The 23,915-nt window shown below is 42.4% G+C and overlaps 5 protein-coding genes across 8 annotated transcripts; 3 read left to right on the top strand and 2 right to left on the bottom strand.

Annotated features, from left to right (window-relative positions):
• The first annotated feature begins 978 nt into the window (after positions 1–978).
• On the top strand, positions 979–3,314 carry si:dkey-251i10.2 (uncharacterized protein LOC562682 homolog). Its single transcript, XM_067228676.1, has 5 exons — positions 979–1,198; positions 2,329–2,441; positions 2,577–2,686; positions 2,834–2,898; positions 3,011–3,314. Exons 1-5 carry the CDS (start codon positions 1,006–1,008, stop codon positions 3,121–3,123), a joined length of 594 nt encoding a protein of 197 aa, XP_067084777.1. The 5' UTR covers positions 979–1,005; the 3' UTR covers positions 3,124–3,314.
• A 599-nt stretch (positions 3,315–3,913) lies between these two features.
• On the bottom strand, positions 3,914–6,245 carry si:dkey-251i10.1 (uncharacterized protein LOC100038774 homolog). Its single transcript, XM_067228675.1, has 4 exons — positions 6,044–6,245; positions 4,732–5,218; positions 4,484–4,624; positions 3,914–4,369 (listed from the first exon to the last, which is right to left on the bottom strand). The coding sequence occupies exons 1-4, from the start codon at positions 6,152–6,154 to the stop codon at positions 4,212–4,214; spliced, it is 897 nt and encodes a 298-aa protein (XP_067084776.1). The 5' UTR covers positions 6,155–6,245; the 3' UTR covers positions 3,914–4,211.
• A 2,911-nt stretch (positions 6,246–9,156) lies between these two features.
• LOC136933731 (pre-mRNA 3'-end-processing factor FIP1-like) lies at positions 9,157–13,758 on the bottom strand. The gene is made up of 16 exons (XM_067229243.1): positions 13,537–13,758; positions 13,232–13,274; positions 13,067–13,130; positions 12,838–12,947; positions 12,572–12,630; positions 12,367–12,477; positions 12,100–12,227; positions 11,483–11,616; positions 11,261–11,360; positions 10,945–11,083; positions 10,674–10,697; positions 10,518–10,575; positions 10,345–10,385; positions 9,978–10,155; positions 9,686–9,862; positions 9,157–9,558 (listed from the first exon to the last, which is right to left on the bottom strand). Exons 1-16 carry the CDS (start codon positions 13,628–13,630, stop codon positions 9,444–9,446), a joined length of 1,575 nt encoding a protein of 524 aa, XP_067085344.1. The 5' UTR covers positions 13,631–13,758; the 3' UTR covers positions 9,157–9,443.
• Positions 13,759–13,962: 204 nt separating this feature from the next.
• On the top strand, positions 13,963–17,236 carry wdr55 (WD repeat domain 55). The gene is made up of 9 exons (XM_067229046.1): positions 13,963–13,982; positions 14,078–14,146; positions 14,251–14,408; positions 14,577–14,677; positions 14,970–15,057; positions 15,278–15,457; positions 15,581–15,680; positions 15,786–15,955; positions 16,271–17,236. The coding sequence occupies exons 1-9, from the start codon at positions 13,968–13,970 to the stop codon at positions 16,611–16,613; spliced, it is 1,224 nt and encodes a 407-aa protein (XP_067085147.1). The 5' UTR covers positions 13,963–13,967; the 3' UTR covers positions 16,614–17,236.
• A 457-nt stretch (positions 17,237–17,693) lies between these two features.
• On the top strand, positions 17,694–23,590 carry LOC136933540 (UDP-glucose 6-dehydrogenase-like). 4 transcript variants are annotated; one of them, XM_067228972.1, is made up of 13 exons: positions 17,886–18,160; positions 18,635–18,776; positions 19,656–19,824; positions 20,001–20,102; positions 20,373–20,573; positions 21,057–21,254; positions 21,358–21,505; positions 21,669–21,763; positions 21,880–22,010; positions 22,133–22,269; positions 22,426–22,517; positions 22,685–22,795; positions 22,939–23,590. In XM_067228972.1, exons 3-13 carry the CDS (start codon positions 19,663–19,665, stop codon positions 23,041–23,043), a joined length of 1,482 nt encoding a protein of 493 aa, XP_067085073.1. In that variant the 5' UTR covers positions 17,886–18,160; positions 18,635–18,776; positions 19,656–19,662; the 3' UTR covers positions 23,044–23,590. The 4 variants fall into 4 exon arrangements, with proteins under 4 accessions (XP_067085076.1, XP_067085074.1, XP_067085073.1 ...); XM_067228974.1 differs by having other exon boundaries at positions 18,635–18,789; XM_067228975.1 differs by lacking the exons at positions 17,886–18,160; positions 18,635–18,776 and adding an exon at positions 17,694–17,777.
• Positions 23,591–23,915: the final 325 nt, after the last annotated feature.

Genomic DNA, 23,915 nt, shown 5'->3' with positions numbered 1-23,915 from the left:
AGCGATAAATTAATCTTGCTATTGTATTTCTTTACTTTTGCTTTAGTGGCCCCTAAAGCAGATTTGCTGTGGCACATGACAAGGCCGTAATCATAATACATGTCCCCCCCCAATATTCAAATCTAGTCAAAATGTCCCTCCCAACATATTGATATAAAAATATAAATGTGCTACGCTACGACAGGCAACCACGCACGCTGTCCGAAATTATCATAAATTGAATTAGTCCCTCCCAATGTTGACTCCATGGCTACGGCCTTGGCACATGATATTTCTTTATTGGGGGGGAAAAATCCAACTAACTGTTGTACAATTGTATAATTGAATAGCTCCTCTGCATGCTAACTAGTGATATACTGTGATTCAAAACGAAAATATTAATTCCTGAGTTGTGTGTGGTGTGTTTTTAGTGAGGACAGAGTAGGTACCAGGGATACAGCTAGTGTGAATTCCGATAGTGGATTTAAAAACATCCCCCCCCACCACCCCCCCGCTAGTGTTACCATGTTGACTGTGAAACTTCTTCAATAATTAAACATTAGGTTGTAGTTCAGGTCGGCTAGAGAGTGTACATTGCTATGGAAGGTTTTTCCATTCCACTTCTCAAATTCTTAGTTATGTGGCAAACTTACTATATTGTTTGTTTGTAGAACTTTTTCCAATTGCACAACTTTTCTACTAGTGTCCAGCAATATTGTCCTCCAGAGCACGAGTCTGGTGTGATTAATTGTCATTTTTCATTGTGGTCATTGGACAACAAAGGTGGCTTTGTTTAGCCATCAAAAGGGTAAGGGGATGAACAGAATATTTGCAATTTTTCAGGAAATGGTGTTCACCTGACACCCATGTGAGTAAAGGGGTAGAGGAGGGAGGAGACTGTGATGACCACATCATTCTTTTTTTGCAAGAGTGACTCAGCAGTTATCTTCATCAAAAAGCCATTTCATGAACGTTCTTCGGTATATGCTGTTGCATTGTGCATCTTCACTCAATCACATTCTGCAGATGGAGGGATTACTGCCTGGTTTGGTCATCCTGCATGTGCTGGGTCTGGTCGCCAGCTTTCCTAATGGTGCTCCCACTTCTGCCTGTGAGGATATGATGCCTCGCCACACTGGGGTACAACCACAACTCACCAGAGCGCCCTACACCATCCTCGCCAACTCAAAGACCTTTCAGCCGGGTCAGCCTATAACAGGTGAGATTATTAGAAATCAATTCAACGACCAATTGTATAGTATTGTGAGTTAGTCAGATCAGTGATGCACAATGCAGTGCAAAAGCGACTTTGGTCAAACTACCCTTGTTGAATGCCATAACCCGCAGATGCCCGTAATCGTAATGCAGCTGAAAAACTACCACACAAGTGGATTATTCTGTTGCAAGTTTAGATTATCTCTTGAGTTACAAGGTCTACTTTTAATGTATGGAACGCCGAGTTAGTCAAAATTAAATAAATAAATAGATAAATACATACATAAATAAATAAGGCTATGAAAAAAATTCTGAACTTCTGAAGATGGCAATAAATATTTAAATATAGCATTATATAATTATATAGCTGAATCCATTTACCGACATCAATAAATACATTTATTGATTTCAAAATGACGTTTTTGTAAAGACAACATTTATTTATTTCATCTTTTATTTCCTAATGCCACATTATTTATTTTTTTTGACTTTTACACACCACATTTATTTCCACATATATTTCCACACCACATTTATTTCCATACCACATTTATTTCCACACCACATTTATTTCACCACGTTGGTCCGAAGATAACCACGCCCCTCTCGTTTGCATGTGAGATCAGAAATAAATACAGCACAAAAATAAATGTGGTGTGGAAATAAATGTGGTGTGTAAAAGTCTCAAAAAATAAATAAATGTGGCATTAGGAAATAAATGTCCCATGAAATAAATAAATGTCTTTGCAAAAACGTCATTTTGAAATAAATAAATGTATTTATTTATTGATGTCAGTAAATGGATTCAGCTATATAATTATGTAATGCTATATATATATATATGTATTGCCATCTTTTTTTAATTTCAGAATTTATTTCATAGCCATATTTATTTATGTATTTATTTACCTATTTATTTAATTTTGACTAACTCGACGTTCCATATTAATGCTGTATTTTGTTTCGTAAAACACAACACATACATAGTGTCAGTCTCTTGGTGTTCCATGAAATCTGTTTCATCACAATGATTATCAATACACATTTCATTGAGATATCTTTTAAAACCCCAGACCCGATGCTGATGTCATAATGATACCAATCGTGAACGTGTGGTTTGTTTGCCCCCACTAGTGATTATATATGGACCTGACTACAGAGGTGTGCTCCTTGAGGCACGGACAGAAACTATCCCAAATGCCTTGGGCAACTGGCATCTTCCACCCCCGGATACCAAGTTTTTACAAGTGTGTTGTCTTCCAATGGGGCTCAGTTAGTCCAGGATTAAAAGTCATAAAACGTACCAAAAACTTGAATCTACCATCTGAAAACTGAGATTTATGCTTGTCGGGGACTGATACCGTGTGTGGTTATTTATCCAGTGTTCAGGCAACTTGCAAGGCGCTATCACCCATGCCAACACTAACCTGAAGGGCAATACGACAACATTCTCCTGGATGCCACCCAGCGCTATCAACTCTGTGTACTTCATGTAAGCACTTTCACATCAAATTCTTCCTTATTTTTCCATGTTTCCAGCAAATGTCAATTCATATTCCAGCAACTGTCAATTCACAATCTAACTGATAAATCTGTGGTGCTTCTATCATGCTTCAATTAATTAAATGTCCTTTTATAGGGCCACAGTAGCTCAGCAACGAACTGTGTACTGGCTCAACGTAAGGTCAGCACTTCTGACCAAAGGTAGGTATACTGGATGGATGAAATTAATTGTATTAAAGCCAGTCCTATCATCTTATCTTCGACTGCACATGGCAGGGCTGAACTCTTAAGCTCCCTCTCTAATTCTCCTCAGGGGCAGAGGAGGGCATTGGTCTGGCTACAGGAGGTTGTCTGAGTATGGGCAGTGAGGGATTTATGGTGTTCTTAGCTGCCTGTGTGCTGGTGTCACAGGTGCTGTTGAGGTAATGGGATAACGCGTCAGTGAAAGGGAAAACACTGGATGTGTGCCTGAAAACTGCACTTTGAGATTTTGTTACATTTCACAGGCAGAGGCTGCGAAACAATGTTTTCCCTTATCTCGAGTGCATTAAATCATTATGAAAAACGGTCTCCAGTGTTTAAGACTCCAATTATTACATCGGTTTACTGTTGGAGACTCAACGAAAGTACATAAAGTATTTTACCTTCGGAATGGCTTGAGAACCTTGAGCCGGGACACACCTACATGTCAAACGGGAACAGCATGATGGGCAGGCAGCAACATGTGGAAATGGAGACCTGTCCTGGGATCAGGTTAACGTTCATATGGCAAATTAACCACAGTAGACATCCCTGGCATGTTTGGCACATGACTCATGTTATTGCAGGGACACCAACATGTCAACGCCACTTAGTTACATTCCTAGTATCTTTATACCCTTAAAAAAAAAAAAAAAAAAAAAAAAAAAAAAGTGACTGGAAACAGGTCTATAGACTTTCAAAGGGACATTTAGCTTAAGAAATGACATGTAGTTACCATCCCCTTCCTGAATTGTAGTTGTAATAAAAAACGGAGCAATGACAGTCCTTCGTTTGACCATGGTCATAGTGAGCGCTAAGTAGGAGATAAGTCTGAGTAAATATAGCAGTAAGGAGTGTAATCCGCTTCATTATCCAATCAGTGCCTTTTCCACAACAGTAGCAGCGTAGCACGTTACAGACCAGGTCGATATTACATGAACGGGGTGGGGGGGGGCAAAAAAAGACAACGCAACAATTTTAATACAGGGTAGGTTTGTTCACCAGAATACATTTATTCCAAGTTGTGATTACAAACAAACCTACTGAGTGACAGAAGGAGGATGTTCGGATTTCTTTAACAGGAATGACATTGGTAGAGGTGTGGAACGTGTAAATGATAAAAGAAGCACAACTTACAGCCATCATCCGCAACTAGTCGTGTGACACTAGTTTGTTCCCATAAATAAGGCAGAATGCAGAGTCCATCAAAATGGAAAGTTATGTTACATTTAGCCATTTCATGTCAAATTTCAACAGATGTTAAAAAAAAAGGTTTACATGACTTTCTTCAGCTCGTCGTACAATACCAGCACGAAGGCGCCGCCCATGCCTCTGAGGACATTGGACCAGGCTCCCTTGAAGAAAGCCTTGCCTCCCTCGTCACGGGCGATCTTCTTCCAGCAGTCGATGGTCCCAGTGTACATGATGTCGGCTGTGGGAGGAAAAACGGGGGGGGGGGGGGGTGAGAAAACGGGTGGGCGAAAACGGGGCATGTCGACTGCCAACGCGAGATGCTTCTGTATGCACGCCGGCGACTCGAACTCACCTCCTTTGCGGCCAGACTGCATCATCATACGACGACGGACAGTGTCGAAGGGATAGGAGGTCAGGCCGGCTACGGCGGTCACACTCTGGGCGATCATCCAGCTCACCAAGATGGTGGCGTTCTTGGGGTCGGGCAGCATACCTGCAGTTACAAGAGGCACGATTATTGATCAATAAAATAAAAAAAACATGGTGACTCACAATAGCGGGGTGAAAGGCAGTGTTGACCATCTCAACGTGAAACTTTACCTTTGGCTGTGTCGTAGATACCAAAGTAAGCGGCTCTGTAGATGATGATGCCCTGGACTGACACGTTGAAGCCTTGGTACAAGCCTTTCAGGCCGTCGGATCTGAAGATCTTCGCCAGGCAGTCGCCCAGGCCGTTGAACTCTCTGCCGGCTCCGGCCTTGCCCACGTCGGCAGCCAGGCGGGTTCTGGCGAAGTCGAGGGGGTAGACGAAGCACAGGGAGGTGGCCCCGGCAGCACCACCGGAGGCCAGGTTACCGGCAAAGTACCTCCAGAACTGGGTACGCTTGTCGACGCCATCAAGGAAGACCTTCTTGTACTTGTCCTTGAAGGCAAAGTTGAGGGCCTGGGTAGGGAAGTATCTGATGACATTGGCCAGGTTTCCTCTCCAGAAGGAAAGGAAGCCCTGTTCCTTGGGAATACGGGTCACACAGTCCATAATTCCCTTGTACTGCATATCTGCGGTGATTTGCTTGCTGGCATGCTGGACCTGTTGAAACAAAGCATTACAAGTTTACTATAACATGCGTTTCCACTAATGCAGTATACAGTGCTTTCAATTAAATAAGTTTTTCTAGTGGCCTTCCCTTGCTACGACCTTGGCAGCTAGCCAACTACATGCTCCACTAAAGGGTTACTTCAAGACTGATGTCAATCTACATCCGAAATAGAAAGACTTAAGTACGAGTTAGAGGTTAACTCCCTCAAACGTTTCAATTCAACACCCACGGCACCCGTGAACACTGCTAGCTTGCAATACCAGTTCTTAGTTGTAACAGGATGTGCCTATGCTAGCGATGACGCTAGCATGCCGGTTAGCCATTTAGCTATACGTGGTAGTCGCTTAGCCAAGGGCCTCCGACTGATCATCGGAAAACGGCATTGTTAAAATACTAAATTGCTTTCAATCTTGTCAGCTGTCACAAAAACAAACAGGTCATAAAAGCCAGTTAAGTGCGGGGCGATACTGCATCAATTTACGAAAATGATAGTCTTTGCTAGCCATTCTTCATGCCCTTTGTTAGCTAGCGCTGTAAGATAGCACTAGCAGTCTCGTGTAGGTCATTCCACATCCCATGATGACCTCAAATTTGTGTACGTGTCCATAGAAGGAAGATGCACACTAAATCAATCCAAAAGCCATTGAGGGAGATTCCATGCGTCTAATAAAGCACATACAATCACACGAGTGTTGAAGTCATAAATATACCTATAAACCTGGTCAATGACAGCTAGGCTAACAGTTCGCTAACAAGATCATGCTAGCGCTGAGGATGCTTGGCAGCATTCCGAAGGCCGGTCCGCGCATAGCTACCTGAAGGAGAAGCTTGACTCTCTCAATGGGAGCAACAGCCGTCTTGGAGATAGCAGCGGAGATGCCACCAGCCAAGAAGTCCTTGGCAAACGAGATCGCAGTTTCATTCATTTTTATGTTATTTTAAGTTGCCTTGCAGATATACAGTACAAACGATACCCCTACTGCCCTCCAACAGCAGATGGCCTAAATACAGACGAAATGGCCGATTTTATAGAGACGCCGGAATTTTATGAAAGTAAGCGGATCGCGAGACATCGCGGGAACAGCGATCTGGCCATGCTATTGGTCCTTTTCTGGATATGGGCAGGGCCAATCTTTAGAGAATGGGTAAACTTGATTCAACTAGTTAACGCGCCGGTTACGTGGGGTTATGTTTTTGCTAGTTAACATCACCTTGAGTTAAGCTCTGACCAATGGAAGGGTACAAAGACTACTGGGACGCATCAGATATAATGTTGCACGGAGTTGACACAGTTTTCTGGGGTATACACCAAAAATCCTCTATGCAAAATCAATGAGAACACAGTGTTCTATTGCAGCCTTCTGCAGAAAAGAATGACGTGAAGGGTTAAGTTTCACTATTGGACAAACTTAGAATAAAGTAACCTACTCTTGCCGCAATAATAGTAGTCCAAAGAGTCTTAACTGGGATTTGGGCAAGTAAGTTATAATAAATATATACATTGCTACCCTAATCTTATGGGAGCTAAAGAGTCAAGCCAAATTGATCAGTAACCCCTTAAGCTCCCCCCCCCCCCCCCCCCCCACCACACACACACACACACACACAAAGATCTGATGAAGTTTGACAGGTTTTTGCCAAGGCACAAAAAAGAAATGCTAAATGCATCTTCGCGGACACCATTAGATTTTACAGTTGGCGATATATCGGGTCCGGTTTTTATCCCCTTCTCGTTTGTCTATTGCGTTAACTCCAGGGAGTGCTCTCCTAATTGTAAAATATCATTACTCTTATTCGTATCAGCAGGGGGGGATGATTTATGAGTTACACCATGGACTCCCACTGAAACATTTTGTGGGTCCCAAAACTGTAGGCTATTCTATTCCTGCCTTCCTCGCCTCCATTACTACTTTGAAAAAGAATAAATAGTAAAGAATAAGTATTTGAGAGGAGATGAGAGAATGAAACAGGGGACCAAGGAAATGACGGACACTTCGTCCACTTCTGCATCACTGCTGATGCGGTCAATGCATACAATTATTATAAGAAAATACATTCAAATATGAGAAACAGCGCCCCCGAATAACGTCCATCTCGAGTTTTATAGACAGTGGTTTCACAAAATAAGGCAAGGAGGAAAGCCCGCCTTGCAGAAAGCGATTGGCTGGAACATTACTACTCGGACATAATTGGCTGGAAAGTTGCATGCTGCTCCACAAATAGAAATGGACACTTCACTGGCACTGAGCTGTCTTGTGTTATCAGCGGGCCTCATTAACTTACACAACATGTTTACTGGAGACACAACCTTTAATTGTTTAACTGAAAATATCGTATCTATTGTATCTTTAACTCTTCTTTATCAATTTTGGTACCACAAAAAGTTGATTATTAACGAGGAGTGTTTCGTTACTATGGGTTCATTAAACTCAGCCTTACACATAGTTGAATTATGTTCGTGTTCAAATTGTAAGTAGTTCCATATTTACAAAAAGGAAGCAAACATGTTAAACTAAAATTGTAAATGAAAAAAACAGCTTACAACAAACTACTAGCCAAAAAAAGAAGCAAATGGATGGAGCCAGTAACCTTCACATACAGCACCAAGGGAAAGTTGGTCCTAATGAGAAATCTAATTTCCGGTCGATTATTTCTTCTTCTGTGGTGTTTAATGGTGTTATATGTGCACTACCGCCACCTAGTGTACTTGGCATGAGACATAGATCTAAATACCTGCTGTCAGTCCAGTATCTTTTCAAGAAAGAAACAATGAAGATACCTCTCTTCTTGGTCCATTTCGCAACAATACACGTGCCACAGTACAAAGGTCATACTGACAGGTTGGATGTTTCCCTTTCATGAATATTTGTTTATGTAACCAGCTGTCGTGACAATGGTGCAACCCCTTCTTCCATTCTTTCTTTACCCCCTGACCTTTCATTTATGCATTTAGCAGACGCTTTTATCCAAAGCGACTTCCAAGGGAGAGCTTTACAAGGTGCTTAGGTGTTAGCTTGTGCACCCCATTCCCTCAGCTACTTGTGCTTGAACTTGAACTTTACCCTCACCCCTGCTAGCCCAACCCAATACTGTACTTGTATCACCTCATACAGTGGGTTCTATATAGTGTGGATGGTGAAGGACTGTAAACTATTTAGGAAATTATGTTTGTTCACAAATGTTGTGATGTTATATTTGATACCAAAGTCTCAAAACCTCTGTCAATCAGAGCAACGAGACATGATCTTGGTTATTTACAAAAATGCCTCAAAGGCAGACCCTCCTCTGTACAGTCATTGTATCAAACCCACCTCATATTAGATAAACGGTTCTGATTGGCCCATAACTATTAGGCCAGTGGAAATGTGTTTGAATGGGAGGGTGGCCAGACCCATCTGCCAAAGAAAACAAAACATGAGCTCACATATTCGTCTGGTTCCCAGGATTGAAGTCTTACTATCAAGTTATGGAATTTACATCACATTTTCAAAATAAAAAAGTAAACAAACAACGTCCAATATAGCCTCTTGATTGTAGCCCAAAACATAACCTTTGACATGGACCGCATGGCCATGTAAAAAAACAATTGGCCTACTGGTAATTAACCCTGTTAATGGGATTCTTAATAGGATTGCATTAATTGACTGGGCTAGAAATAGTCCTACTAGACTTCTTCTCAGCCTCTCCATATACCTAAATCCCTTTCCTCTGTTGCTCAATCTGTAAACCAATAATTCATATAAGCATGTACTGTTCACGGAGTCTATATCCTCCTTTACGATGATGTCTGTCTTTCTTTTCCTGGGTAATTGTGGAGGATGAACTAATCTGTCAAACAATGGCCGAAAGCAAAGGCATGCAGTTGTAGTTGTATGTTTCAGATATTTCTGATGTGCTCAAGGGAAAAAAAGACCAAACTAAGATGTTTAGTTAAGATTCAGGACATTTATTCAAGACAGTGTACACTTATACATGTTTATCGCCCTGCTTCTACAAGGTTAGTGTCAAAAGTAACAACAACAGTGTTAAAATTGATTTATATCCGTTGATATAATGCAGTATACAATAACAACAAGAGAGGCAAAGATGGGGCTATCATGGCAATCTAAAGTAAATAAGAAATGTATGGAACATTTTCAGTATATAAAGTGTTCAGAGCCTGGGAAATATTCAACAAAGTTTGAAGTAGCCATGTAGCAACTGTAAGCAGCAGTTTTAGTCATTGTACTCCTCCAACGTATCCACAAGGGCCTCCTTATCTCCTTTGATTCGTTTACTTCTCTTATGCTTGTGTCTGCGATGGCCGTCACTCTCATCATCATGCAGTTTACTGTGGAGAAATCAGTGTTGGTTAGGATTAAACGATTGCTAAAACTTTATTTACTCAAACATGGCCTACAGAAGACTGGGCAACATTATGAAACGCAACACGACATCGCACTACAGGTAACGCTCACCGTTTGGAAGACTTGTGCTTGCTACTTTCCTCTTTGTCACTATGTCGTTTGTCCCGCGAATGCTGCTCCCTGTCCCGGCTTCGTCCACGACTGCTGTCATGAGGGACGTGGTAACTACAATCGTACTCCCGGTCGCCTTCTCGATCATGGCCGTAGTAGTGGTAACGGCCGTCCTCGCTAGAACAGGAACAAACATCAGTCAGGAGAGATGCTAGGTGCTCACCGACACGCAAGCAGTCAGGTATCCAGTATCTTTATCTTCAGTATCCAGTACATGTAAACGGGAACCAACTTATATTCACTGGTGGTGGGGGTATGGTCCCTCTCTCGATCTCTTTCCCTGTCTCTTTCCCTTTGGCCTTGATAGTCCCAATGACCACAACCCCCGTCCATGCTAGGCCCCTTGTCCATGGGTGAACCCCAGGACATTTGTGAGGATGTGACTGGAGGATAGTTGGTGAAACTAGAGTCTGAAAGACAATACAAATTCTCTACTGTTCACTTAAATGAAAGGATTAGGTTAAACTATAATACCACACACACTACATACCAACATACATGACTGTTATCAATGACTTTGATGTGACTTTTTCACCATTACACTGCAAAATGTAGGTGGTTGTAAATAATAAAGTTAAGCCAGTATGAGCCCTGCCTACCTCCACGATTGTATCCAAATAGAGAAGGAAGTGGTCTATTACTGTTACAAAACAAATAAACAAACAAACAAACATCTACTTTAGAATGGACTTCTGGATTAGTAACTATCATACATCGTAGGACTTACATCAATAAACATAAATATCATTGATGTAGCTTTATTCACACTCACCTATCGGCAGGGGGCATCATTAGAGTAGGCGGAGGAGCAAGGGGAGGTGGGAACAGACCTAGAAAAACACGTTAGAAAATGAATTGTATCAATCAAAAAAACTAGTACCAACAAAACAGGTCCAATACAGTAAACACTTCAGTGTTTGATACATACTTGCAATGGAAGGCGGAGGAATACCTGCATGAGGAGAACACACAAATACCACAGATGAGGGCACTAGTTACCGAACGCGGGTTTGATTCCGGCTAGGGCCATTCCTGCATTTCTCCCCCTACATTTCAAGTCTATCCAATCTATTCCTGCCTATCTCTGTTTGATAAAGACAAAAAAGGCCAAATATATGTACAATATACCGTAAATAAAAATATGTTTATACAAAATAATAGACCATGACTAATGGTGCTGTTTAAGGATTGGTCCGTACCTGGAGGAGGAACAGGAGGGGGCATCCCAGGTACAGATGGAGGGGGATGGAGGAAGTGTGGAGGCGGCATGCCTATGGAAGAAGGAGGCGGTCCTGTTGTAGGGACAATGGATTTTGGCTTAATGTGGTCTCCAAGTACCTGTAGAAAGTTGTGGATGAGATCTCAGAAGTAAAAGGGTACACTATGACACGACAAAATAAAATGCAGTCATGTGGACTCATCATCGCAAAATTATGTTGGAATAGAAAGTTGCATTCTGTTTTGTATTAGGTCGATGTGTTCGTACTTTTACTTGTGGCAGTGCCCTAGACTAACCTGAATAGGGTTCTGTTCCTGCATTTCTCTCCTTCGTCCTTCAACTCGTCGAATGGCTCCTGTGTGTCCACCAATCACGTCGATTGTTCCACCCATTTTCCTGTAAAGACATGACACACTGTGTCATATCATATAACATGCACATGTCAAAAGATTTCTTGCAAGTGTAAAAAGGAGGCAGAATTTCACACTGCAAAAAGATAAGTTGTCTAAGTGTCTCACCTGTTTGGCGGCGGTCCTGCCTTCATCCTGTTAGTGGTCAGGGCCATGACTGAAGGAGGAGGGAAGTCTGATTTGAAGTCATTTTTAACAGATGGTGCTTCTGTGTCATCCAATGTTACCCTTGCTTGCGGAACCTAAAGAAAAAAAAGGGACATGTCACAAAATGTAATACATTTCATTATAAATTCCAAACACTTCTTCATATAAGACTCTTCATAAGAGACTCTTCAAACACTTCTTCATACATAAAACAGGGAGTCAGGTGGCTGAGCGGTTAGGGAATCGGGCTAGTAATCAGAAGGTTGCCGGTTCAATTCCCGCCAGGCCAATGACGTTGTGTCCTTGGGCAAGGCACTTCACCCGACTTGCCTGGGGGGAATGTCCCTGTACTTACTGTAAGTCGCTCTGGATAAGAGTGTCTGCTAAATGACTAAATGTAACTGTAAATAAAAACAAATCTACTATCTTACTATCTAAAAAATCGACATAGACTTTGGGGCTACATGAATCTTTTTCACACATAGGCTTATCCTCAACTACACAAAGTTGTCCAAATGAAATGTTTTGGTGATTAGCCGGGTATGAATAGGCAACAGGTTTTAGTATTTCGAACTCACTGTCATCTTGTCAATACTGAGTAGGATGCTGGGCCCCAGGCCAAGCTGTAGTCTGCGCTGTTTCTCACAGTAGCCTTTCCATGTCTCCTCGTTGAAGCCATAGTTGAAGTAGTCTGAAAGGTCAGCACCTGAAAACAGGACGACACCCTGAGCCTGAGGATTGGTTCAGCTGTGGAGGCGATGATATAAAATGGCATCACAAAAGAAAACCAGTTGGCGATGAAGGTGTTTGAAAGCAGCAGCAATTCAAGTTCACATAGTCCATACCTGGCTTTTTCCAAGGTTTGTCTTTCAAGATGTCTGTTTCTGGTTCAACAACTGGCACTATGTTATAGTCTGTGAGTAACTCTGCATTGATTCCTTTGGGTGGTAGCTTGACTTGAAAAAAACAACACGATTAGAATGAACCAGTAAACAAAAAAAGTTTTGATCACCTTTGTTGGTGGTTTAACGACATGAGGAGGTCACTCACTTGCTGTGGTTAGACCATAGCCTCTGGCTGGTTTTAAGCTGAGATTCATTGCTGGTCCCCTGCAGAGTTTGGAAGACAAATTCACTCATCTTCAATCAAGTGAGATGCTTCCCTATCATTTGAATTCCTAGATCAACTGAAATGGTCGTTTTGAAGATTATTTTCAAAGGAATTACTATCGCACTGTGATTTTAGGGATTACTGGTACAGCGAAAGAATGTCCCAGGTGTCACTGCGACACTTCGATTACAGGATCGATCCCTCACATGTAGGATGGAGCTCCCGTTTTGATGTTGCCAATGGTGACCTTCACGTCATCCTCATCATCACTGTCACTGTCCTCATCCTCTTCATCACCTCCAGGAATGTTGGCGTCCTGTTGGATTTGTGTCATGTGTAAACGTGCCTGATTTTGCACACATCACATCAGAGACATATTGAGTGTGATATACTACACCGTGATGTATTGCCAGGTAGATTAGGTAAAGGCCATGCCTGAGCGAGAGGCTGATTCCCCCCGGAGTGGCTCATTGAGGTCGGCAGATAGGCATCGACAACCCTAAGAGGTCAATGCAAATACACTGAAATAACCTTCATGTAATACAGCATCAGTCGGTCAAGTTATGCCAGGTATCCTTACAATCAGAAAGTAATACCTACGCAGGGATTTCACCCGAATCATTTGCTCTCTTAGAGGGTTCCTCTGAAAATAAAAAGGAAAACATTGAACAATTAGGTGGCCTTTCACAGTCATTACAGGGATGGTTGGCATAGACCCGTACAACTATCGGTTAGAATAGAAGCGAGTTATGCATTGCCTAGGCGCATTAAGAAAATAACGCACAAGTGGCATGGATAAGAATAATATGCTCCACATTTAATTTAAATTAAATGTGGAGCATAACTGGGCATCCACTTCCCTCTTGTTGCGCAAGAGAACGTCACCGCTAGCTAGACATATTCACCCCCATAAAGCCATTGCTCCTCATCTTCAACCTGTTCTGGCTCTGTCAACGAGACCACAGATTCTAATACTGTCACCTCGGTCAGGTTAGTCATGATATATCCCGAGGAAATAGTCCAAATGTCCCTGTTGCAGTTTTCGATCTTATCCTGCAGCCAGTCTTTGATGGTGCATTTCTATAAATAGTAACTTGTTATCACCAAAACGCACCATATCAAAATCGAGTTCAAATTGCATTAATTATATGCACTATCAAACTGGGATATTACTGTAGGCTGTATGACAGACGGCTATTCTCAACGCCCGCCTCCTCCAAAAAGGTGACATTCAAAAGACGAAACAACAAGAAACTAGAAACTGTGAAAAACGTTCAAAGCAGCGTGGTCTTGAACACAACGTTGCTATGACGTAGAGAAGAAGTCAGCCAGGAACATGGCAGCCTCCTTGGTGAGTGCACGAGTGTAATCAGAGATACTGCACATCAATGTATTTCGGATATTATTCTACAGGATCAACAATGTGTTTTTTCTTATGTTATTAAGGATGTGGAGGATTTTTCGACAGTGACCGATTCTGCTACCCTGAAATTAGAGGAAACAGAAGAGCAGGATGTAAGTCATTTAAAACAAATTCCCTGAGGTTTTTAGAACAGACATCAAACTTAGATTGGAACTCGAAAGAATAAGAAAAATGTACACATTACATTACTTTACAGGACGACTCTGACGACAAGGGGTGCGTAGATGACTTGTGTGAACGAAAACTTCGTGATACGCCAGAGGATATCAAACTTGAGGCCATTGTCAACACCTTGGCATTCCATCCTAACCGAGATATCCTTGCTACTGGAGATATTGACGGTGACATATATGTGTAAGAACCCATTTTAATATATGTTGACTGTTCATGCAATGCTTAATATGTTTGATGTATATTGCCTACTGAGCTTATGCACTCTGGAATGTACAATACATGGCAAATGTTGCGTTACTTAAATTGCTGTACAGTAGGCCTATGTCTGTCATTTTCTTTGACTTTTAGGTACTCCTACTCTTGCACGGAGGGTGAAACTAAGGAGTTATGGTCATCTGGTCATCACCTCAAGTCCTGCAGGGAAGTAGCTTTCTCTCACGATGGACAGAGTAAGTCATAACTCTTTCACAATGATCGAATGGTATCCCCCTGACCTAGGGCTTTCAACCTTTAGTCCAGTATCAAATCTTCCCTTCGGGGAAGTTGGACTGTTTAGTTCAGTTTAGTGTTTCTCACTTCAATGGAATACACATGTCCCCAACATGTGGAGTGTCGCCCAATTATGTTTACATTCAGCATACAGAACATTTCAACTTTCAGTAAACATTATGAAAGTGCTTTGTTTTACCAGCTTCTCTCGCCTATCTTTCTTCTGCCATCACCTGATCTGTTTGTCTGCAGAGCTGTTCAGTGTGTCAAAGGACAAGTCAGTCCATCTCATGGATGTGGAGGAGGGAAAGCTCGTCACGCGCATCACCAAAGCTCACAGGTATTATCCCCTTCTCACAGGAATATCAGAACCGGAAAAGACTTCTCCCCTTTGTGCGTGGTTGCCTCATCATTGCACCATGTCAGGATGCTATACAATGTCACAGGCGACGACTAGTCATTCTACTGAATCAATTCCCAGGTGTCAGGCCTAGTAATGTGCAGCTTTGTATTATGGGACCGTGTTTTTTTTCTTTTCTTCTTCTCGTTCTTTATAACAGCATGCCGATCAACGCCCTGCTGCTGGTGGATGAGAATGTGCTGGCTACAGGGGATGACGGGGGGACCCTGAAGGTGTGGGATATGAGGAAGGGCACAGCCTTCATGGAGCTGAAGCACCACGAGGATTACATCAGCGGCATCGCCATTGACCAGGCCAAGAAAACGCTTCTGACCACCAGGTAAAGCTGGGCAGATGAGTCGAAAGAGAACGTGGAATCGACAGAACGGGAGTGTCAGTGAAGAATTGCATTGCGTAGAAGCTTGCCAGCACTGAGTGTGTTGTGTGTGTGTGTGTGTCACAGTGGCGATGGAATGATGGGCGTCTTCAACATCAAGAGACGGCGGTTTGACCTCATGTCAGAGTTCCAGAGCGGTGATCTCACATCAGTGGCTATCATGAAAGTAAACGGCGCCATGCGTTTCTTTCGATTTGAGTCATTTGAATTCATTCGACGCAAACACTGAACCGTTTACCCACGGTTCACCTCATACTATCTTCTCCCACAGCGAGGCAGGAAAGTGGTGTGTGGCTCCAGTGAGGGGACGATCTACATTTTCAATTGGAACGGATTTGGAGCCACAAGCGACCGCTTTGCTGTGAAGGCGGAATCGGTGGACTGTGTTGTCCCCATCACAGATAGCATCCTCTGTGCTGCCTCGATGGATGGAGTCATTCGGTGAGCTTCGCCATTAAATCGAATCTCGACTGAGTCCATGACTCAGTTTGCGCCAAGTGTACGTAAGCTTTGATAGAAAATCGGACAAAAAAAACGAATCCTCTTTACTAATGTGTACATAGAAGCTGCTCATGTAAGTGACATTAAACTGCACTGGGTGTTCTTGTATTGTACGTGGAGGGTTAAGGATTAGGGTTAGCATGTTGTGCTGAAAATGACCTCAAGTCCAGTTGTGTGTGTGTGTGTCTTCAACCAAGTTAAATGTGTATTTGTATATCTTTTATATCTAAAATGACAATTTTCTCTCCTTAATAGGGCTATCAACCTTCAGCCAAACCGGGTCCTTGGCTGTATAGGGCAGCATGTTGGTGAGCCAATTGAGCAGATAGCCCGCTCTCGTGACTCCCATTTCCTGGCAAGCTGTGCCCACGACCAGCTTATAAAGTTCTGGGATATTTCGAGCCTTTCCCAAATGACTGTGAGTGACTACCGGAAACGGAAGAAGAAAGATGGTCAGTTAAAGTCCCTCGGCAAGAAAGCCTTTGGAGGCGGCGATGATTTCTTCTCAGGACTTGTCGAAGAGACCAAAGAAAAGGAGGAGGAGGAGGAGGAAAAAGAGGGGGATGGCAAGAGTGAAAGCGACAGTGACAGTGATTAAAAGACTTCAAGGCCATCGTTGTGAGCTAAGACTAGACTGATGTCATGTGTGGGCTGTTAAGCAAAACAGCACAATAGCTATGTGGTTTAATTGTAAAATCTAACTATTACACTACTGAGTCTATGCATCTACAGTTACTTTGCGGAGGCTGTAGAGGAATTGGCAAGTTGGATGCTGTAAATAAACTTTTTAAAGCTGAATGCTGAAGACCATTGTAAATTCCACTTCTCATACTCACATTTTCTACTGAAACATGATCTTTACATGACATTTTTCAGTTAAATTGCTAACTCTTACCTTAAGGATGTTGTACAAAGTTAAAACCAAAACAGGTCCCATAAATCTAGATACTTGAGTAACCTAAAAGCTGAGACATGGTTATTCAGGATCAAATGGAAGGCCTGGAGTGGGGTAGGAGTCAGGTCCACATTAACAGTCAAGAGGGCAGTTAGAAATGTGAAAATATGCTTTGTAAAATGTAAATGATATCTTCAACTCACTGCACACTGGCTGCAGCGTTTCTTTCAATGTTTGTATCAGGTGTGGTGTACTTTCACTTGCTAAACGATGTCAATAGACAAGTCTTATTTTTTCATCCAATGTCTTCATTCTTACAATAAATGTGCCACCTTTTCTCTAATTTACATTTAGTCATTTAGCAGACGCTCTTATCCAGAGCGACTTACAGTAAGTACAGGGACATTCCCCCCGAGGCAAGTAGGGTGAAGTGCCTTGCCCAAGGACACGTCATTTGGCACCGAACCAGCAACCTTCTACTACTAGCCAGATTCCCTAACCGCTCAGCCACCTGACTCCCAATACATAACATGTTGTTAGAATTAGCTTTTTGACCTGAGGATTGAAAGAGGAAGGTAAAGCGATACATTTGATCAGGATTACAGCTGAGAGAGACACATGAGATGGAGAGAACAAGAATGTATGAGTTGATTTGATTATTAGACTACCCTTTTTAATTCTGATAGTTGACATTGCACTGTCAGAGAACACATTTCTTTAGCTTTGTCGGTGCACGTAAACTGAAAAACTCACTAGTCAACGTATTGCCTCATCAAAGCCAGAGCTGCTAACAACCTGGTCTGAATTAGAGGGCTAAGAATCTGTTTTGAAAGTGCTGTCGTAAATCTAAAGGTTGAAATCTAACAGGTGAGAGTGGTTGAGTTTAGCTAACACCACTAGAACAGATGTTTTTAAGAACAGGGTAGTAGTTTACCCCATCTCTACTTCGAACAAAAGGGCATTTTAAGGTAATTACTTTTGGCCTGGTGGTTGAGATGGTGGTGGGGGTGGTGAATGGACTTTGTGTGTGTGCACACTGACAGCAGTTTACCTAAATGTGTAGGATGCCTGTGAGGTTGACTGTTGTACTACGGTTGAAATGGACAGTCTGTTTGTCTTGTTGCTATAAACACAAGCAACACAAAAAAGGTTTGCTCGAGGGTTGGGTATGTTTAATACATGTTTGTCCTCTTCTGTAATCTGTGTAACTATTGTTTTAAATATCCACCCAGTTATTCCTCAATCAGGGGGTGAGTAAATGACCTCAACTTGAGGTCATAGCATGCAAGAAACTCATGTTTCTTAGGCTGTGTGACTGTACAGTGAAGGGTGTTTTCCAATTTCCTTTGGTTAAACTTACACAGTATACTTTGAAATTATTAGTTTTGAAGTTATTGTACATTCATGAGTCGGAAATAAATTGATTACATATTACTAATTGTAGCAGATTATCCTCACTCATTTTTATCAACTATACGGGCTGAGTGGCTGAACGATAGATCTAGTATTTCTTGGGGAAAGTAGCCTACTCTTGTAGTGTTAGCAGCATAACTCCTTTGGTCTATTTCTCATTCCTAGTCTTTCCACTCCAGTAGACTCCAGGATGAATGTCCCTGTCTAGTCACCCCTTGGTAAACTGCCCTTGGTAAACTGCGTCAATGATGTCCAGCAGGAATTTGGGTTACGAACTCCACCCCCTAACCGTAGCTACACTTTATTTGCAGTAACAGACAGCATTCCAAACTCTCATCTCTGACTGCGGCGGAGGCTTAACATCGATCCGTTATTTCCAGCTAGTAGATACAAAGAACATGAAGTACTAAGAGCACAGTATATTATTCTCAACAACACTTTGGCTACATAGCGGTAAGTCATATCGGTAGGTTTGATATGCCATGATGATATCTTGTTTAAAATACAAGCAGTCTGACTTAGCTCTGTCTGAGAATGAAAAGATAGCCAAAATGGCAAGTTTGCTGGTTGTAGCCTAGCTGGCTAGCTTCATGGCAACTGTTGGGGTGGTTTGAAAATGTATTCGTTCATTTTTCAGCGGAAAATGTACCGGGGCTAGGTGGCTGATCGGTGGCATTGCAGTAGTAGAGATTTATCAAAGACACTTGATAGAACTTCACCTGAGAAGTGCGTTACATTTCTAGCGAAATGAACGTAACTAGCTTGCTTGCTAGCTAGACTAACAACATCCTTTTCTCCAAAATTCCAGGGCTTATGTACTTAAGTTTGACCATTGCTAGCTGTATTTATATATTTGATCAGGTCACACAGGTTGAAAGATTGTGTATGTGTATATATAGATATAGATTTGTACATGTGTATCCAAAAGTGTATAATGAAGCATTTGTGTATTGAGGGGATCCACTAAGGCCAAAGTGTTCATTCATAAGCGTGCCAGTGTTGACAGAACCCAGTTCCATCTGACCGCGGTGCACACAAGGGCCTCTGTGAATGGGAGACTGCGTGGCAGTACTGTGGGAGGGAGGGAGGGAGGCTGAAATGAATGAGTAGTGATAAGTAGAGGCCTAACTTACAGAATGGAAACTATCATAACTCTCAGGACCAGGTTTAATTTTGTACTACTCATTTAGTTACCTCTTAATAGCAGTGAGAACGACAGCGTGACACAAAAGACATGGCGGTATAATGTTTCTCTATGTCATACGCAGTAAGGATTTCTCTCAGTTGGACATTAGTCTAGTAGGAGACTGACTGGGTTTACTGTCACTACAGAGGGAGAATGGTGGAGGTGAGAAGAATCTGCTGTATCGGGGCAGGCTATGTGGGCGGTCCCACATGCAGTGTCATCGCTCAGATGTGCCCAGAGGTGACAGTCACAGTGGTGGATGTTAACGAGGACCGTATACGTGCCTGGAACTCTGATAGCCTGCCCATCTTTGAGGTATGTAGGATGGGATTCTCCCATTTCATCAACGGTGAGATGCGAAACCATGATGTTTCAACTAGGTAAAGTCGTGACCTTATGGTATAAGCCCATTTGTAGGATTTGCAGATTTAGACCCGTGTTACAGACTACTGTACATTTTATTTGACCCCTCTCTTGTTTTCTCTTTTCAGCCTGGACTACAGGAAGTGGTGATGTCATGTCGTGATGTCAACCTCTTCTTCTCCACAGACATTGACAAGGCCATTAAAGATGCTGACCTCGTCTTTATATCTGTGTGTACAACCGCATTTGTTCTAATAGAGAAATATGCAATCTGCAGTATAACACTTAACCACCAGACTGATTAGCATTGTAAATACAGAATATAGTAAAACAACAAAAACAAATAAATTTTTTATCCAGTTATGTATTACAAGGGTGCCTTTTTGCCATATCTGTTTCGTCTAAAGAACTAATGGCAACAAAACAAGAATATACATTTTTATCATTTAAAGTTATATATTATTTAAAAAAAAGTTGATATATATATCTCTCTTTTCCAGGTAAATACTCCAACTAAAACCTTTGGGATTGGAAAGGGCAGAGCCGCGGATCTGAAGTACATTGAAGCTTGCGCGCGGAGAATTGCCGACGTGTCCGCTGGCTGTAAGATTGTGGTGGAGAAAAGCACCGTACCTGTCCGTGCGGCAGAGAGCATCCGGCGCATCTTCAACGCTAACACAAAAAGTAGCCTGAACTTCCAGGTGACTAACCAGACCATGGGGAAAACGGCCCTGCGCTGAAACCTCACTTACTTATCCTTCACGACTAGTACTACTAGTACTACTACTAGTACTACTACTAGTAGTCTAGTCTAGAGATTCACTGATGGGGAAAATTCCATTCATATTTGATCGCTTGTTCTATAGCTATAAACGCTCACGAATAAAGAATGCTTTTCAAGAATTCTGGCACCGATTCCAATTTTAAACAAGCAGCCGTACGATTGGTTGGAGAGAGAAGCACAGTGGTTGTTTGTGTGGCCTAGCATCTGTTGCTTCTCTGCCAACATCAAGACTAGCCTACACTTCCGGGTGATTACTCAGACAAGGAATTCCACCGATGCTTTAATACACTTCAAATACATAATATGTCCCTAGTATATATTTACAATATATAGTCCATAGAAATACATCTTAGCCCTGGATTCCTCTTGGGTTTATATATTTGATCTATTTCCCTTTTAGGTTCTGTCAAATCCCGAGTTTCTTGCAGAGGGAACGGCCATTTCTGATCTGAAGAACCCGGATAGGGTCCTGATTGGAGGGGACGAGACTCTGGAGGGGCAGCACGCCATCGAGGCCCTGAAGAGCATCTATGAGCACTGGGTTCCCAAGAACAAGATCATCACCACCAACACGTGGTCCTCTGAGCTCTCCAAATTGGTACGTCGGGGATCCGGTTTCGCTCGCCATGCTTCTTCTGCCCCCCCCGTCTCCCGACCTTCACATTTCGCTTTTGTCTTCTTCTGTGGTATTTCTGACACAGGCAGCCAACGCTTTCCTCGCCCAGCGTATCAGTAGCATTAACTCTATCAGTGCCCTGTGCGAGGTGACGGGGGCTGATGTGGAGGAGGTGGCCCACGCCATTGGGACGGACCAGAGGATAGGCAGTCGCTTCCTGAAGGCTAGTGTTGGTGAGTCCTAAGGGAGGCATGTGATGTGGCTGGGTCATGTGGTTGGGGAATGGAATAGCTGTGTGGTAGGATAACGGTTGTGTGGGACGGGTTGGGAGTTTTGTCCATTCGGTTTTATGTTCTTATTGGTAGTATGCTATATTGCTATGTTTGTGTTTTTTAGGTTTCGGTGGGAGCTGTTTCCAGAAGGATGTCCTCAATCTTGTATACTTATGTGAAGCCCTGAATCTTCCAGAGGTGGCGAGATATTGGCAACAGGTGCGCTTGTTTCCGAAGTTTTCATTATTCAGTTTGTCCAAACAGTTTTGTCTTCATGTGGCAACAATGTGTGACGTTTTTCGATCTGATGGACGTCTCATCTGCGTACCCCCAAGGTGATAGAGATAAACGACTATCAGCGAAAACGCTTCTCTTCGCGGATCATTAGCTGCCTGTTCAACACAGTGACAGACAAGAAGATAGCCTTGCTTGGATTTGCTTTCAAGAAAAACACCGGGGACACACGGTCGGTCAAATGGGCTCTGCTCTCACGGTCTATTCATTTGTATACATTCTTTTGTAACCCCAGTGAAAGAAGCAGGATCAATTTGGACTTATTTTTGAGATCTTACTGCATCTCTTCTTTAGGGAGTCTTCTAGCATTTATATCAGCCGTTACCTGCTGGATGAAGGAGCCTGTCTACACGTTTATGACCCCAAGGTGAAAGCAGAGCAGATAATGCAAGATCTGACTACGCCATTTCCAGGACATGACCCTGTCAGAGGTATGGCACATAATAAATGCTTGCTGCGCCGGCTCGTACAAGTTATCGCAATGCTACAGTGAGACTGTCCTGTGTCTGATGATGGTGACGGTCTTAGACGACACTTTTTCGAAGAGTAGGGGGAAAAACTGATCCATCTGTTCCCTGCGTCTTTAGTTTCTCGACTTGTGACCGTTGTTACTGACCCATACAAGGCCTGTGAGAATGCCCATGCCATCGTTATCTGCACAGAATGGGACATGTTCAAGGTATGATATGAGTGTCATAATGTTAGTGGTAATGAAATGCCTACCGCCTAATTACAGGTTGACACAGATGTTGTGGAGATCAACTTCCTTTAGAAATGGACAGAAAAGGCATTGATTCAGTGTGCAGTCACAGGATCTGTGTGTGTGTGTGTGTGTGTGTGTTTCAGGAACTTGACTATGAACAAATCTACAAGGCTATGTTGAAGCCGGCATTCATCTTTGATGGTCGGAGAATCCTGGATGATCTTCATGACAGACTCCAGCATATTGGCTTCCAGGCAAGTTGTCTTCCGAAGTCCAGAAAACGTCATGAGTTTTTGAGAAATGGTGGAATGTCATGTATTCCTAGTAATTGCCTTTCTGCCTGGGACTGTTTAGTCGGTGTATGAACATGGTCTGAAGCTCTGGTGGTCTTTCTCAGGTGGAGACCATCGGGAAGAGAGTAAACCAGAGAATGGTTCTCACTGCTAGTGGCGACAGACCAGAGATGGCCCAACAGCAACCATTGAAGAAAATGAAACTTTGAGGTGCTCTAAAGGGGCAAAGAGTGGAAAAGGAGGGAACACATCGACGGTATTTTCTACTGCAACGATAGGGACATTTCCTTTCAACGTAGGGCAGTCGTAGCATGAAACCTTTTGTGTCGCATCACAATAGCACGCCAAGCTATCATGAGCTCTTTTTGTAATCTATAATTTCAGTACCCTCACCTCCTTAATTGGTGGCTGGTTTTAAACAATTGTGTTCGCTATGATCAAAGTTGCAGAGACACAAGTCTTACATTTTAGGGAATGCACCCTTTTTGGCTTCTGTTTGGTCTTTGTCTGTTGGTCAACTATCAGTTGGGTTTATGTACTTCTTGAAGGGGAGAAGTAGCTACAACTGATCAGTGGTAAATGTCATTTTAAAACTGTCTTCAAGTTTTCTGCCCCAAAAGTATTCCTGAAAAACCAAACTTTTTTTGTTTTAAATAACCGATCCCAGATCTCTATATATGTATCGATACTGTTTTTGTGAAATGAAATCTCATTTACATGTGAATTTCAACTGATATATGCAATATATATATATATATACAAATATTTTAAAACTTTGTAAAGTAATCTGATTTTTACATGCAGAATAAAAAGCCTTTTCTAAATGATTTCTTGTTAACTTTGGTTCAACATCAACCATGTTCATCCATCTGGGTATGTTTAGTAATCTTAGTCATTCTTTGACATTTCTGGGAAGAGGGAAGGCAACCTACATAAAACCGCATACCAGTTGTCAGTACGACGTGTTCCACAGGGCGGTGGCTTACAAGCCTCATCATCAACATCTGCTTTCTGACACACTTTCAAATTAAGGCATAGACAGACGAGTTGTCCATTACGCATATTTACAACAATTGCTTTT

This window comes from Osmerus mordax, chromosome 25, assembly GCF_038355195.1.
Source record: "Osmerus mordax isolate fOsmMor3 chromosome 25, fOsmMor3.pri, whole genome shotgun sequence".
NCBI classification, from domain to species: Eukaryota; Metazoa; Chordata; class Actinopteri; order Osmeriformes; family Osmeridae; genus Osmerus; species Osmerus mordax.
Note: the sequence above shows the minus strand (reverse complement) of the source record. Positions and strands in the feature narration are given on the sequence as shown.

Bases quoted from the DNA above. Each gene is read 5' to 3' on its own strand.
- si:dkey-251i10.2 (XM_067228676.1), top strand. From the start codon at position 1,006: ATGGAGGGATTACTGCCTGGTTTGGTCATCCTGCATGTGCTGGGTCTG. The intron at 2,442-2,576 runs GTGTGTTGTCTT...TTATTTATCCAG, and splicing joins CGGATACCAAGTTTTTACAA to TGTTCAGGCAACTTGCAAGG. The intron at 2,687-2,833 runs GTAAGCACTTTC...GTCCTTTTATAG, and splicing joins ATCAACTCTGTGTACTTCAT to GGCCACAGTAGCTCAGCAAC.
- si:dkey-251i10.1 (XM_067228675.1), bottom strand. From the start codon at position 6,154: ATGAATGAAACTGCGATCTCGTTTGCCAAGGACTTCTTGGCTGGTGGC. The intron at 5,219-6,043 runs GTAGCTATGCGC...TTGTTTCAACAG, and splicing joins GAGTCAAGCTTCTCCTTCAG to GTCCAGCATGCCAGCAAGCA. The intron at 4,370-4,483 runs GTGAGTTCGAGT...TTCCTCCCACAG, and splicing joins GCAGTCTGGCCGCAAAGGAG to CCGACATCATGTACACTGGG.
- LOC136933731 (XM_067229243.1), bottom strand. From the start codon at position 13,630: ATGACTAACCTGACCGAGGTGACAGTATTAGAATCTGTGGTCTCGTTG. The intron at 13,275-13,536 runs GTGAATATGTCT...TTTTATTTTCAG, and splicing joins GGAGCAATGGCTTTATGGGG to AGGAACCCTCTAAGAGAGCA. The intron at 11,617-12,099 runs GTGAGTTCGAAA...TTTTTTCTTTAG, and splicing joins TCAGTATTGACAAGATGACA to GTTCCGCAAGCAAGGGTAAC.
- wdr55 (XM_067229046.1), top strand. The intron at 15,681-15,785 runs GTAAACGGCGCC...CTTCTCCCACAG, and splicing joins CATCAGTGGCTATCATGAAA to CGAGGCAGGAAAGTGGTGTG. The intron at 15,956-16,270 runs GTGAGCTTCGCC...TCTCCTTAATAG, and splicing joins TCGATGGATGGAGTCATTCG to GGCTATCAACCTTCAGCCAA.
- LOC136933540 (XM_067228975.1), top strand. From the start codon at position 19,663: ATGGTGGAGGTGAGAAGAATCTGCTGTATCGGGGCAGGCTATGTGGGC. The intron at 22,011-22,132 runs GTCGGTCAAATG...TCTCTTCTTTAG, and splicing joins AAAAACACCGGGGACACACG to GGAGTCTTCTAGCATTTATA. The intron at 22,270-22,425 runs GTATGGCACATA...CTGCGTCTTTAG, and splicing joins AGGACATGACCCTGTCAGAG to TTTCTCGACTTGTGACCGTT.